General features: G+C 43.3%; 1 protein-coding gene across 1 annotated transcript in view; it reads right to left on the bottom strand.

Annotated features, from left to right (window-relative positions):
• LOC139407117 (scavenger receptor class A member 5-like) overlaps positions 1 to 16,354 on the bottom strand; it is a 50,136-nt gene that overhangs the window by 18,831 nt on the left and 14,951 nt on the right. The window contains exons 4-7 of the mRNA XM_071150516.1: positions 9,773 to 10,447; positions 7,176 to 7,256; positions 6,430 to 6,542; positions 1,477 to 1,537 (exon numbers count right to left, since the gene is read on the bottom strand). Of these exons, the coding sequence (XP_071006617.1) occupies positions 1,477 to 1,537; positions 6,430 to 6,542; positions 7,176 to 7,256; positions 9,773 to 10,447 (930 nt within the window). The remainder of the gene's footprint in view (positions 1 to 1,476; positions 1,538 to 6,429; positions 6,543 to 7,175; positions 7,257 to 9,772; positions 10,448 to 16,354) is intronic.

Below are 16,354 nucleotides of genomic sequence, written 5' to 3'. Positions count from 1 at the left end.
TTTCCAATCCAAGCTTACTCCAGTTTCTGTTGGACTCTTGGGATATCGTATCAAAGTTCGGTACCCCCATCCTGAGAAGTGTGTGGATGTTAGGGTGAAAGGCAACGCTATGGCAACAATTACCAAGTAAGCTTTAAAGCACCTGACATTTTACAGCTTGTCACGCTAGTTACGGTATATGGGGCTTTAGGTTCAACTGCACCCCCAACTCTCAGCCCCAGCTCTCAGCCCTAACCCTCAGCCTGAGGTAAGCGCCAGCTCTCAACCTTCTAGGAGAAGCATGGTTGTCAGTTGTGACATTCTAAAAGTATAGCGGGGTAAAGAAGATAAATGAACAAGGAGACTGGGGGAGAGCCCCACGGTGTCTGAGCTGTGACAGACCTTCCTCTCACTACGAGGACCTATACTTTGTGTGACACCACTGCTTTCCATCAACCACTAGCATGAGAGCTTGACAATTATGGAAACAAATCCAGACCAAGTACCAGAAGAAAACCTCTTAAATCACATGGCTTTGAATGTGGAGTTCTGATCTTTTCCTGGTTGTAGCTAATGAAGAGAAATGTATTTCAGATGTTTGTAGCTGTCACTTTAAGAAGAACACCGTTCCAGCTCTCATCACACCAAAATGGGTTTAATGATGTCATAGAGAAAGAATAATATTTCCTGTGTGAGGGAAGAAATTGAGGTTTGCGGGTTTGTTTTCTTTCCCTGCTTGAAAACACATTGTGGTTTTATTGAAATTACCTGTCAGTGGGGGTGTGAGGGCGTATACTGTACAACGATACGACAGGCCCACTCAGTACAACCAGGCCTACTAACCAGTTTGCCCATGCTTCAAACTCGGTGAATAAATGTTTGGATACTTATTATTTGGTGAGGTAAGCCATATTGAGTGGTTTGGATACAGGAAGAAACCTGTAAAACGTCACGCTAATAACTGCTTCAACATATGAGGTGACCGTTCCATGTACAAGTAGAGCAGAGATTTATGCCTGTTGTGGCTCGGTCCATAAAAATTGTTTATTTTTCTGTTTGATCCACTGGCATCCCTGTTTACAAGTGGGGTCTGCCAGGTGAGAGCCTCCAGCTACTGATGTAAATGAGTAATGAACTCACTAGACTGAGACCAGCATGTGACTTCAGCTCTGGTGCTGAGTTTTGGAAATGTGTTGTGATGGAGTAAACAGCATTCCAAAGCAAAACAGAGAGGGAAAAGGCCTCAAAAGACCCTCTGCACTCCTTCACCCCCCGAAGGAGTGCAGAGGTAGTGAAAGTTGATTGGTAGGTCAGTTAGGGTTAAATTCTATAGCCTACCTGGGTTTTATTACAACCTATTCCAATAACTCATTTTACGATGCAGCGGTGTCAGCGATATGTACGCAGATAACAATGGACACCATCATCGACCAAGATCATTTGGAGGATGAGGAGGGATCAGCAATCCCATAACTCTTCACTGCTCACTGGTCTCACCTGTTTTTTCACCACGGTCACCTCGGTCTCCCTTCTCGCCCTTCAGTCCTCTGTCTCCTTTGTCACCTTGGAAACGAAAGACAGACAACAAAATATTGTGTTACGCTCAGTGGCAGAATAAGAAGTAACAGAGATTAATATACTGCTCAAAAAAATAAAGGGAACACTAAAATAACACATCCTAGATCTGAATGAATGAAATATTCTTATAAAATACTTTTTTCTTTACATAGTTGAATGTGCTGACAACAAAATCACATAAAAATGATCAATGGAAATCAAATTGATCAACCCATGGAGGTCTGGATTTGGAGTCACACTCAAAATTAAAGTGGAAAACCACACTACAGGCTGATCCAACTTTGATGTAATGTCCTTAAAACAAGTCAAAATGAGGCTCAGTAGTGTGTGTGGCCTCCACGTGCCTGTATGACCTCCCTACAACGCCTGGGCATGCTCCTGATGAGGTGGCGGATGGTCTCCTGAGGGATCTCCTCCCAGACCTGGTCTAAAGCATCCGCCAACTCCTGGACAGTCTGTGGTGCAACGTGGCGTTAGTGGATGGAGCGAGACATGATGTCCCAGATGTGCTCAATTGGATTCAGGTCTGGGGAACGGGCGGGCCAGTCCATAGCATCAATGCCTTCCTCTTGCAGGAACTGCTGACACACTCCAGCCACATGAGGTCTAGCATTGTCTTGCATTAGGAGGAACCCAGGGCCAAAGGCACCAGTATATGGTCTCACAAGGGGTCTGAGGATCTCATCTCGGTACCTAATGGCAGTCAGGCTACCTCTGGCGAGCACATGGAGGGCTGTGCGGCCCCCCAAAGAAATACCACCCCCCACCATGACTGATCCACAGCCAAACCGGTCATGCTGGAGGATGATGCAGGCAGCAGAACGTTCTCCACTGCGTCTCCAGACTCTGTCACGTCTGTCACATGTGCTCAGTGTGAACCTGCTTTCATCTGTGAAGAGCACAGGGCACCAGTGGCGAATTTGCCAATCTTGGTGTTCTCTGGCAAATGCCAAACGTCCTGCACGGTGGACGTCGGGCCCTCATACCACCCTCATGGAGTCTGTTTCTGACCGTTTGAGCAGACACATGCACATTTGTGGTCTGCTGGAGGTCATTTTGCAGGGCTCTGGCAGTGCTCCTCCTGCTCCTCCTTGCACAAAGGCAGAGGTAGCGGTCCCGCTGCTGGGTTGTTGCCCTCCTACGGCCTCCTCCACGTCTCCTGATGTACTGGCCTGTCTCCTGGTAGCGCCTTCATGCTCTGGACACTACGCTGACAGACACAGCAAACCTTCTTGCCACAGCTCGCATTGATGTGCCATCCTGGATGAGCTGCACTACCTGAGCCACTTGTGTGGGTTGTAGACTCCGTCTCATGCTACCACTAGAGTGAAAGCACCGCCAGCATTCAAAAGTGACCAAAACATCAGCCAGGAAGCATAGGAACTGAGAAGTGGTCTGTGGTCACCACCTGCAGAACCACTCCTTTATTGGGGGTGTCTTGCTAATTGCCTATAATTTCCACCTGTTCTATTCCATTTGCACAACAGCATGTGAAATTTATTGTCAATCAGTGTTGCTTCCTAAGTGGACAGATTTATTTCACAGAAGTGTGATTGACAGGGAGTTACATTGTGTTGTTTAAGTGTTCCCTTTATTTTTTTGAGCAGTGTATATAACATCATGCAAGTACAAAATTAAACTGAACACAAGTGATTCACTTGAAGAAGAACAGTATTACGTGTATGTCCCTAGAGAACCTTCCAGCATGCTACTTCTCTGAGCGGTGCCCTTTCCGTCTGTCATGATTGACTCTGGGTGGGCAGGGATTAGGCCTAAAGATAGGCTATGGTTTGAGGTTTCCAAATTGCCTTACTGGAATACTTGGGAGACATGAGAGGGTATTTTTGCTCTTGGTTGGGGGAACATAAAGTAGCTCTAAAATAGCCCCCCTCACCCTGAGAAGAATGCCAGATATACCAACCTCAGGTCTGATATTAAACATTATCCCTCAGCTCAATTTCCCTTTGGATACCTTATTATCTTGTTAACCTGAATTGAAGCCTCACGAACAAAATGTAATCACCTTGTCATTAGACATACAAATTATAGGACAACCCCCTTGTGAACTACAACCCCCTTCGGCTTTTGGTTTTCCTAGCCAATGCAGCGGACTAGAAACAGTACAAATAGCAAATATGGTCAGGGTGTATGTTTCCCCAAAAGTCAACATGAACCCATATGTCCTTGATTCTCTGTGATCTGAAGTCCATTATTGTGGGCCATTGTTTTGTTTGTTGCTCCGCTCTCAACATCTGAGGCAACTCAGCTGTCTGTGGATTGTATGCCAAATTTTGAAAGACAAAAAGGGGTCAGGGCAAAAGACAACATCAATTTAACGATTAAAGGATTTAATTAACAAAATGACTGGGATTGAGAGGCTGAAAGCACAGTTGTCCTGCATCTCCTCTTTCAGAGTGAGCGGAGAGAATCGTTATGGCATCTTTCTGGCTTGTCCGATGATGTTATATGCTTTACAGACATAGAAAAGCCTCACTACTTGAGGCCAGTTAACAGTCTTATAAATGCGATTGAAAGTAGATCCTCCTTGAAGACATTTGTGCCCTGAATGAGGGCATCTGATGTTGATCTGATGAGGAGCGGAGTGTGGACGCAGGGACATTCTGGAGCCTTGCAGTTTCATCTGAAATTCTAGATTTACTGTCTGGACTTGAGAGAGGCTGTAGAAAATGAAGTAATCATTCCATTTCAATCTTTAATTCCGCTCAATAAAATCTTCAGATTTGTTGTATTTTAATGTGTAATACCAGAAGTATGTCCATGATAATAGAGGACACCACGAAATCTGGCAAAAAGGAACATTATTGTACTATTTAGTAGAATATTCATGAAAATAACAAACTAAAGATATGCCTTTGTTGAAGTCCTACCGCTCAGTTCTGTGGGAACATTTCTCTGTAATTACAAGTCTAAAACCCCAAGGTGTGGTTATGAGCTGTTACTGTAATAAAGTAACATTACACAATGATTATAAAGTGACCATTATCCCACGTTTACTTCGTGAATTTTCATATTCAAAATCACAGGAAAGGGACCAATTGCAGTGGCGCCCAGACCGAACCACCAAGTGTCGGGTAGTGCTCTGTGCTGACCACATCCTCATTGTAGGTTGAGAAATTGACCACTCTGGTTCAAACACCTACTGCAAACACCACTATTCACAGAAAAACAGACTTAATGAAACTGCCGGGCTATTCATAGGCCTGCTTTAACAAGCCCCAAAACACCTCTGCCTTTTCCACAAGGACCCTTTTGCAAGCATCACTGATATTTCTCTAACCCTGTTAATTGCGTGTTGTAGTCTCAGTGAGTCAGTCTAATAGAGCTGGGCCTGGGAGGCCTGGGCAGATAGACAGCACAGGGCATCCACATCCCATCTTAATGTCGTTGGCTCACAGGGGTTTGAGCCTCCAGCACCGGACAGTTCAGCCAAACTAAACTGATCCAGAACAGCTGCTTGGTTAGCATGGAGAAATAGAATAGGCCTATTGTGGAGAGTCAAATCTATGACCAATACGATAAGGCGCTGTGTCTCAAATCATGTGTGTGAGAGGAGTATCTCTCACACATATCTTTCAAAACAAGTGCTGCTTTCCAACACACAAGGTGACGAACGAGGAAACGGCCTTCTAGGAGACTTTGAGACATGGCTATAAACTCCAATGGTGTCGAGGCACCATAGGAGTCTACAGCCAGTTCTCAGGGCTAAGGTTGGACCAATTAAAGCCCGGACATGGCTTTCCTCTATTAGTATGGTAAGAGCAAGACATACACTATATACACTACCGTTCAAAAGTTTGTTTTTGAAAGAAAAGCAAATTTTTGGTCCATTAAAATAACATCAAATTGAAGAGAAATACAGTGTAGACATTATTATTGTTATGTCTCATTAACCATGCTTACGCTGTATTTCTGATCAATTTGGTGTTATTTTAATGGACAAAAAATGTGAGGACATTTCTAATTGATCCCTGAAGAGTTCAGTGACTTTCAACGTGGCACCGTCATAGGATGCCACCTTTCCAACAAGTCAGTTTGTAAAATTCCTGCCTTTCTAGAGCTTCCCCGGTCAACTGTAAGTGCTGTTATTGTGAAGTGGAAACGTCTAGGAGCAACAATGGCTCAGCCACGAAGTGATAGGCCACGCAAGCTCACAGAATGGGACCGCCGAGTGCTGAAGTGCGTAGCGTGTAAAAATCTAACTGACTTGGCTGAATGGAAGCAAGTCCCCGTAGTAATGTTCCAGCAAAGGTGTAGGCAACTCCATATTGGGGCGGCAGGGTAGCCTAGTGGTTAGCCTAGTGGTTAGAGTGTTGGACTAGTAACCGAAAGGTTGCAAGTTCAAATCCCCGAGGTGACAAGGTACAAATCTGTCGTTCTGCCCCTGAACAAGCAGTTAACCCACTGTTCCTAGGCCGTCATTGAAAATAAGAATTTGTCCTTAACTGACTTGCCTAGTTAAATAAAGGTAAAAATAATAAAAATAAATATTAATGACCAAGATTTTGAAATTATATGTTCGATGAGCACGTGTCCACATACTTTTGGTCATGAAGTGTATTTCTATCTTCAAGGTTTTAGGTTGGCTCAGCACATCAGCTGATAAGGTAGGTCTGCTATGGGTTAGGATGGGAAGGCAGAGGGCCTGCAGATATAGTTGTCAATGAGACACAACAAATCAGACGGAATTGACCCTGATCCTCCATCCATCTGCCTTGGATTACCTTCTCTGGAGCCTGAGCCAAAGAGAGAGCACGGTGGCACAATCGGTGAGAGCACCCCTTTAAGGTTCAAAGAGACAGGAAGGTACAGATGATAGTTTAACTAATGATTCTACAGCTGTCAGACAGTAATAATATCAGACATACCTTTGGGTCCAATATCCCCTTTCTCACCCTGTAGGCCGTCGGGGCCGCTCGGGCCTTTTAGTCCCCTTGGACCCTGGGTGCCTTTTTCTCCTGTAAAACCTGCCGGGAAGACATAGATACATGTATTTTCCCAAGTCTTTTCAAACAGGATATCTGGCATGCATTTCAAAGAATGAAAACAACCTATCTTATCGGGATATTTGAGTACGATTGCATGCCATAATAACATTTTCCAATGTTCTCTTTCTTTATTCATCATTTCATTATGTCATAAAAGACTATCTAATGGAATGCCCTTACTCCCTTTCCCAGGATGCTTTGAGCCCAGTTTGAGGGGCTGTTATTAGGTTGTTAGCAAACAGTGGATTTATGGGTTTGGAACTAGGTATTGAAGATATTGTCACTGCATTACTCACAAGGTAATGTACTGGAGTACCCAACTCTTTAATGAGTAGGAATGAGTGGAACAACTGAGATTTTGAATGTGGTAGAAGGAGTGCTTTGGGTGGCTATAACAAATGTCCCATGTTCTTAAAGGGAGGCTTGCTTTCAGCATTCTTCTTGGAAATAAGTCTTTGAGGGTCCTTGAGGGTTTACATAAATCACAATTGGGACCTGGGCCAATTACAGTAAGATAAGTTATGAAAAAATTGGTTTAAATAATGGTTGAAGAAAGTAATGTATGTTGAAAGCTAGAATAGGACAAATGACAGTACTGTACAGTGTACGAACCGCTCATCCCTGTGAGGCCTGCCACACCAGGGGACCCAAGTGGCCCAACATCGCCCTTCTCACCCTTTGGTCCTGGAGGCCCTGTTGAAAACAACGTAATTAAAGCATTAAGTTGATCCCAAGATAACATAAACTGATTAATATACTGTAATATAAAGACAATATGATTATTGAAGTTGTGTAATCCCATAAATCACACTGGTTTCCTGTTGGTATGTCATTCTTGTTTCACCACACCCTCTGACTAAAGCAGAGGAGCTTAAGGCAAAATCTGAAACATGGTTAAGGGACATCGTTCAATGGTTTGTTGCACTTGGAACCAGTTGACTGACTTCAGACTTGTTTGTAGAATTAGCTTGGCCTTGATGGAAAGCACATGTTACACAAGGTACACCACAATGGAACCACAATGGAATAGTTAGACATTTGTCTTGTTTTGTCCAACTGACATGTTCCAAAGTAGCTTTTCACATAATGGTGTGATCTGATCCTTACAGATGTAGGATCTTAATTTGAGACAGTTTGCTACAGCAGGAAGATAATCCTGCAGTAACAGGAAATGTGAATTATTATGTGGATTATAATGAATTGACATTTTTGTAGGGGTTGACATATTTTCCACAAGGGAAAATCAAGTCTGACGTTTCAAAGTGGAAATTAAAAAATTACAGAAGACTTTTTAAACCTCAAATACACTACAAGTTTTACATTTCCTGCTTTGCAGGAAATTTATCCTGCAACAGGGTGATCAAACTAAGATCCTACATCTGTAATATCCTAAGATACTGTCCTGGCCATGCTTTGAGCCACTCCACATCCCCTGGCCTGGCCTGAAACTTTACTGGGAAAATATTAATCTATTGGAGTGAAATAGTGACTAGTGAGAAGTCAGGTTGACTTGGAAGTCATATCATCCTGGGGGGCCTGAAGGAGAAAACACTGAATTGAATTGAGCGGTGACTGGTTTGTTTTAGTAGGATCAACGGTACCACTCATCACTTCTTATTTAGAGTCTTCTATTAATTAAATTGAGAATGTTTAACATACAATGGGTCAGCAAATCTGATTTGGCTGAGCAGAATCCATATGTTAGTAATGGGCTAATTGCTTGTCAAGGGAAAATGGCTGCAATGCAATCAGTTTTGACACGTTTAATATCAAGCTGATAGATAGATTATTTGAAAACATTAGACTGCTTTAAAAAAAATTTTAGGCTATTTTAGGTGACTGATATTGTTTTACACCAGGATGTCCATTTATCAAATTATCTAAAAGAACATTTTCCTTATTTTGTTTCACCATTTGTGAACAATGAAAACACCTCAAGATCAATGTTATATAATGAAAATCACATTTCCATGAGAATTAAGTCAATAGACACACTGCTCCTCCCAGCCTGAAGACACTTCACTAAAACAGCAAACAGGTCACTCCTGAGGCCATTACTGTTAATCAAGTGGCTGTGTGATGATTATAAATGTTTCCATGCTAACGCTCTCCTCAGACCAACACATCACAGTTTCTTAATCCACCTCTCAACTTTGCAAAAATGTGTGTTTTTGCAATATGTTTTTTTTCCCTTCTCATTTGTCCACCGCTGCCAAATTGGAAGGTAGGCATAAAACATAAGAAAAAGGCATTGGGATGGAGGGAGGGAGAGGAGGCATCAGGCCAGAAACACCAAGTACCATGGCGAGGTGCAGCTTTCCTGGCTAAACCCACACTTAATGACAAACAAATGTGATGTGAGGGGGAACTAATGACAGGGCTGAGTTCCTTGGTTTTGGAGGCTTCTAAATGTAACCCACAATTGTTTCCAGCCTAAATAAACCACTGTCCCACCTACAAACAGTATACATCAGATACTGGTTTAAAGTCTTATTATGCAAAGATTAACATCACTCAACTCCTATCAACATGGAGGTGGAGGTTAAGATGACATAAGGAATTGTTTTAAAATGGTCATACTATGGATAATTTAGCTATTTGATTCTGAATTTTAGGACTCCTTTAGGTATACATTTGACATTTTTTATGTTTTCTTTTGATAAAATATTGAATTTGGCCATTGAATAGCAAATTCATAAACGGCAAAAAGGACAGTCAAAAAATGTATCATAAAAACAAGATTTGAAAGTGTCTGTCCTAAATCTAGGAGATACAGATTTAACCCCTTTTTTGGGGTAGGTACAAAACTACCATCATACTTCCATTTGTTTTTTAAAAACTGGTACTGTGGGGGTCGTAGAGCAAAGCAGAGAACACCATCGTGTTTTTGACATCTTCCCCTTTCCATAGAGTGGTCATCACAGTTTTGTAGGTCAAACCGTTCGGATGCTACAGACTTTTATGTGAGAAGACTGATTTTCGTGATGTGTCATGGTCTGACAAACACTGCTCTAGCTCTGCCACCCTTTCACTGTGGAAGTGCGAGATATACAATAACACATACTGTGTCTCTAGCTTAAACTCACAGATTTTGCTGGGGATTTTTGTGTTATGTAACTTAGATTGATGACCCGGGGTGTCAATCGACTCTAGGGGGATAATCATGACATGAACTTCTAGCCAGTGATTAGTGTTGGGGCCGTTATTACCTTCTAGGAAGGTGATGTTCTTGAGGATATTGGAGTGCTCCCAGTCCTTGAGCCTCAGGTCCTCTGTGACGGTGCTGAGGATCTCCACCTCGTTCTTCAGTGTCTCCTCCATTTGCACCTGTGTCTCCCTCATGTACCGTGTGTCCTGGCTCACATTGCTGATCTGCACCTGCAGGTCCTGGATCTTCAGGTGATGGATGCTGATGTCACTCGTGAATGTGTGGTTGACCGCGTCCACCGTCCAGCCCACCTCCTCAAGCCTCTCCTTGAGCTGGTCCACCTGATCCGCTGCGCTCTTCAGCAGTAGGTCGTGGTCGTGCAGCGAGACAGAGGCCTGGGACAGCAGGTTGCTCAGCCCACTCACGTTCCTCTGGGACGATTGGTTCAGGGTAGAGACACGGCCCCCCAGCTGCTCCACTGCACTGTCTGTCGACTGGGAGTGGCCCTGCAGATCCCTGATGTCCCTCTCCAAGCCGTGAAATGCCCGGCCCAGCTGCTGTAAGGACTCGCTGTGGTTCTGGAACAGGTTCTCCAGCTTCCAGATTTTCTCCAGGAGGTTTGCCTGAGAGGAGATGTCGTCCAGGGACTGCTGGAGCTCCCGGGAGCGGTCCCCCATACGGGTCATGTTCTCCATCAGTGCCTCCTGCTTCTCTGAGGACATCTGAGACCTGGACACTGAGGAGGACACATGGAGAGTGGAGAAAGGGGATTTTACAACGCCTACATGGAAAACACCAAAGATGAAGAATGCTTACTAGAGTAAAGTGTGAAAAAATTGGATCAATGTTATTTCCTGACATTTGCTGGTTGAAAATACAATCTACATGATCTTCTAATCAGCAGGGTTTGAATGGGTGGAGTTTCGGCTTGCCTAAATCAGTTAATAGACCAATAACAAAGAGAGTCCCAAACCTATCTGAAAATTACAGCTAGTTTTCAGTTTTCAGGCGCCCTCCCCCTCCCACAAAAGCCATTGTGTTTTTTTTTTTTTTTTTACCATTTTAATGGAAAACTATTACAGTAAGGATCTTAATTGTTACACAGAAATGATTTGACATTGATATAAAAACAGCTGCATTGGGCCTTTAAAGTTTAGGTTCTGTTGGAGGGAAGTTTCTTGGTAACAGTGCAACCATCAGCCAGATAGATACAGTATGTTGAAACCAAATCCTCTTAGCTCTGCAATGACAACATCCTCTGTTATACTTTCAATGTAATGTAATGCTGCTCAATGAGAGAAAAGGAGAATGTTAGAGAAATGGATGGAAATGGCTAATTCCCAGCACAGATGCTCCGAACCCCTCTCATCCCTGTCCACAGCTATTATAACATTGTTGCCTATGTGTGTGTTGTGGGCCAGAACTAAATGAATTATTTCAATATGAGGGACATGTTGCCTACATGGCTACACAAAAGGGACTTTATATTCCTTGTCATTTTATGTTGTGCACATTTCCAAAATGACAGTCTATCGTACAGTATGTTATTTCCACACGAAGATAAGCCTAATTGTTATTCATCGGGAATTCACTGACTTCGGTTCTAACGTGGCAAAAACCCCAAAACCGAAACAGATGGATTTGTTTCCCAGCAGGATAAATTAAGAGGAGAGAGATGTGGGTTCCTGAACTAGACTCGGGTGAATATAGAGTTGGTGAAGGTCTGCACTCATTTAGCATTCAATCACTCATCCTGGGTGACACCGAAGTCTCTGGTAACACATTGAGGCTCTTGGCGTGACCTGCTCTACCGAAGGCCAGTTGCAAGAAAACAGACACATTCCTTGAAATGCTCCAAAATGCACAAAGACTCCTATTTTTCTATTGCTCCTACTCATGTATTTCAGTTTCCAAGAATCTGGGAGCCCAATTAAGTTTCAAGCAATGCACGGGAGAAAATCTAATGTATACATTTCAACATCGCCCATGCAAAATTTACCTGCGCACCAGAGCCAAACAAAATTGCAAACAGGGGTGTGGCGACCAGTAAACTGGACTGCTCATAGAAACAGCCAGCAGGTGAGGTCAACAACCCCAATCCACCACTAGACTACCTACCACGAGGACTGCGGAATCTGTAAAAGATATGGAGAGTCAATGTGTAAAACATACCCTGTGAGAGTGTGGTGGCAGACCTGTTATTCCCAGAGTCCTCACTATTCTGGTGCATCATGGGGTTTTACAGGATCTTACTGTGCAAGAGCATCTCTAGGACCAGGTGCTGGTCAGCTGTTTACTCTCAAACTAGTTTAAAAAAAAGAAACAGGAGTCTGAAACATACAGGCCATGCACCTCTCCTTTTCCTGTTTTAGGATTTCACATCCCTACACCCAGGTTCCTGATTATCCACTGTTTTGCCTCTTAACAAGCCTCTTCAAAAAAATTCTAGCCTCATACATGTTCTGTACCTGTCCCAGGAGTTCAGTATGCAGGGGACTTTTGACCTCGTGGAAGTGTGTTATTGTCAATAAACTGACATCCTCTTGTAAAAGAATAACATCAATACCTCAATAAACAACCATATGTTTTTTTCAGCTACACACCTCCTCTACCAGTGAATGTACTGTAAATATAAAACCAAAACATACCCACCATAGCTCGTTATGGGTTCTATCACCAAATGACCTGGAACTAACAATAACATAACCACTATGATTAGACAGATAAAGTTGACTAGTCCCTGGAGAACCATGAGTCTGGGGCGACTAGGGCTTCAACTCCCGAGGAGGGTTAGTAGAGGGGGAAGGGGGTACTTGCATTGCTAACTATCCATGGACAACCTGCTTTAAGCATGGTCCTCATTCCTGTCTCTGAGAAAAGTCCAAACAATATACAGGTTTTCGAAAAGGAGTAGTGGCAGTTTGACAGTTTGCCAGGCTCATAGCGCCTGTGTGCACTCAGAGGCTCAAATGACCAAAGGGGGCTGAGGTTGGGGCTGATGAGGTTTAGGGCCCCACACCCAGAGCTGGTCTGGAACCGGCCTAATGGACTACACACACCAAGTGTGAGGAAGGCGATCGCCACAGCCCGCTGTGACTCATTTGTTCTCGAACAGAGAGAGAGCAGCCTCAAACTGAGCGTCTTGGCCCACTAGTCTCTCCATCTAGCTCTCAGAGGATCACTGAATCTCTCCCTGAATGGGCATTAGTTGAGGGGATAGATTACAACAGTGCCTGAAACTCTAAACATGTTATGGCACAATATTCTAACAGTACTGTCTGATGTGGCTCATGTCTCTCTTTTTGGCCTTGGGTGTTCTGGTGAAAATCAAAAGTTAAACAAAACTTGTCACTGATATTCGGTATTTTAAGAGTTTAAATATGTCACACATCCAATTTACAGAGTGTACCAGTTAATGTTAGACTGCACTCTATCAATAATACATCAAGATCATAACACACTTATCTAAAGTTCAAGTTAGACGTTCAAGTTAGACAAGTTAAGCTATATCCTACAAAAATTGTGTTCACAAGGATGAGTGATACATTGCTTCATTGTGTTATCAAATCAAACATTTTATTTGTTGCGTACACATATTTAGCAGATGTTATTGCGGGTGTAGCAAAATGCTTATGTTCCTAGCTCCAACAGTGCAGTAATACCTAACAATACACTCAAATCCCCCAAAATAAGCAATATAGAAACATTAGAATGAGCAATGTCAGAGTCCGGAATATAAATATATATATATATATACATATATATATATACATACAGTATATGATGTTGTGTATAGACATTATGGACAGTATATGAATAGAAAGGGTGTGTTCAGCAGTAGTCATATAGGATGAGCCTTGACTAGAAAACAGTATATACATATGAAGCTGGTAAACGGTATGTAAACATTATTATAGTGACCAGTGTTCAATGACTATGTACATACTGTTGGGCAGCAGTGTCTAAGGTGCAGGGTTGTGTACCGACTGGTAGTGTGATGTTGAGTTCTGTGTCACTGGACAACTGCTTACATTCCTGCAGCTGGAATCTTCTCGTGGATGAAGTAAATCTCATCGAATCATTAAACTGCCAATATTATCATTTGCAATGCATTCCTCTACTGTCTCTGTCAATCAGCCTTTTATAAGAAATACCCTGAGGACGTGTGATATTCATTCATAGTGGGATATTTCCCAGTGCGTACCACATACAGACATGCATGACAACCATTACAAAATACACAGGGTATACAAAACATTAAGAACACCTGCTCTTTCCATGAAATAGACTGATCAGGTGAATCCAGATCAAAGCTATGATCCCTTATTGATGTGACTTGTTAAATCCACTTCAAACGATTTAGATGAATGGGTGGAGACAGGTTAAAAGAGGATTTTTAAGTCTTGAAACGATTGAGACATGGATTGTGTGTGTGCGCCATCAGAGGGTGAATGGGCAAGACGAAGGATTTAAGTGCCTTTGAATGGGGTATGGTAGTAGGTGTACTGGTTTGTGCCAAGAACTGCAACATTGCTGGGGTTTTCACACTCAACAGTTTCCGTGTGTATCAAGAATTGGCCACCACCCAAAGGACATCCAGCCAACTTGACACAACTGTGGGAAGCATTAGAGTCAACATGGGACAGCATCCCTGTGGAACGCTTTCGACACCTTGTTAAGTCCATGCCCCGACAAACTGAAGCTGTTTTGAGAGCAAAAGGTGTTCCTAATGTTTGGTATATCAGTGTACAAGTAGTAATGCAGTCAAGGAGGTTTTTCTCATCTCTATCTGAACGTGCCTAGAGGAAGGGTGCAAATATATGAAGGTATCCATCACAGAATATAGAATTGAATAAGTTAAAGGGAACCTTAACCTACGACCAGGTAAAATATTGCCAACATATTACAGCATGAATCTAATACTTCAAAATATACAGCCTACAGTTCAATGTGAATATAGGGTAAACACATGGATTCTACAAGTTTGAAACGTTCCACAGCGATGTTGGTCCATGCAGACGAGATGTCACCAGCCTGTACCGTTGACACCAGGAAGGATGGGTAAATGGACTCATGCTGCTTACACCAGAATCTGACTCTGCCATCAGCATGACACAGCAGGAACTGGGATTTGTCGGACCAGGCAATGTTTTTCCACTCCTTCTACACCCATGTTGGTGATCACGTGATCACTGTGCCCACTGGAGCGGCTCCTTCTTGTTTTTAGCTGATAGAAGTGAAACCCAGTAGCCCAACCGCGACAAGGATCAGCGAGGTGTGCGTTTCGAGATGTCGTTCTGCACATCACAGTTGTACTGCGTCATTGTTTGTCTGTTTGTGGCCCGCTTGTTAGCTTGCACGATTCTTGCCCTTCTCCTTTGACCTCTCTCATCAACAAGCTGTTTTCACCCACAGGACTGCCGCTGACTGGATTTTTTGGATTTGTTGCACCATTCTCGATAAGCCCTAGACACTGTCGTGCGTGAAAAGCCCAGGAGGGTAGGTGTTTTTGGGTACCTGGATCCGGCGTGCCTGGCACCACAATCATACCACACTCAAAGTTGCTTAGGTCACTCGTTTTGCCCAGTCTAACGTTCAATCGAACAGTAACTGAATGCCTTGATGCCTGTCTGCCTGCTTTATATAGCAAGCCATGGCCACGTGACTCAATGTCTGTAGGAGTTAACCATTTTCATAAAAGGATGGTGTCCCTAATAAGCTGGCCGGTGAGTCTATGTTCCACTGTACATCCATATGTAGAGTCTTTATTAATAAACAGTCAATTACCCACATCAAAGCAACCCCAACAGCTGTTTCTCGGTCTTACCTGTTATCATTCTCCTCCTCTGACCCAAGGTCAAGGGCCCTTCAGAAGAAGGGTTAGGGCTTAGAGGCATGCATTTAAGTGAATCACCCTGATAGAGAAAGACACTGTGCAGGGCAGGACAGGGCAGGTGCTGACAGTGTTCATGCTCCAGACAGACAAACAGTGCATCTGGACAGAGCAGGTTAACCTGAATCTGGGGAAGTTTAAAGGTCCATCTATCAGTCCTGACAGTTATGGCTCCCTGTCCTCACATTTATCTGTTATGTCTCTGACTGGTTCTGGGTTCTGCATAGGCTCTGTCATTAACAAAACAAATTATATATCACATTCAGATATGTTCAACATAATTTATCCTATATGAGTCATTTACTGAAAGAACTGGAATATGAGTATACTTCTGACAGTGTCTAGCTACCAATAAGCTGATTTACAGATGATCTTGCACCTGATGAAATCATTACAAATTCTTTCTCCGTCGTCGCTCATTGCATATGAGAAAGTATTCTCTCCAGGTGACAGACAACGATGCAGATTAGTTACAATCTCATGCACAGGTCTGGGTGTTTTAGACATCACGAAAGGGCTCTCTGGGGAGAATCAACAACCTTGTCCACCCAGCAATGCTCTGGAGCTCTGGTCTGGCCATGTCTTCGCAGGGACACAATAGGCCTACAACGGCTCTCTTGTTTTCTGAGGAGGACACAGTGTCACAGGATGTTTGAGTAGACACCAGGCAAGAGCCCAGTAGAAACCTGTACCACTACGTTATCACCCAGGCCTGCACTCCCATGCTGGATCCATGGTGGCACACCCAGC

The sequence above is a fragment of the Oncorhynchus clarkii genome, chromosome 4 (genome assembly GCF_045791955.1).
Source record: "Oncorhynchus clarkii lewisi isolate Uvic-CL-2024 chromosome 4, UVic_Ocla_1.0, whole genome shotgun sequence".
In the NCBI taxonomy this organism is placed as follows: Eukaryota; Metazoa; Chordata; class Actinopteri; order Salmoniformes; family Salmonidae; genus Oncorhynchus; species Oncorhynchus clarkii.
This window is presented reverse-complemented; position numbering and strand designations above follow the sequence as displayed.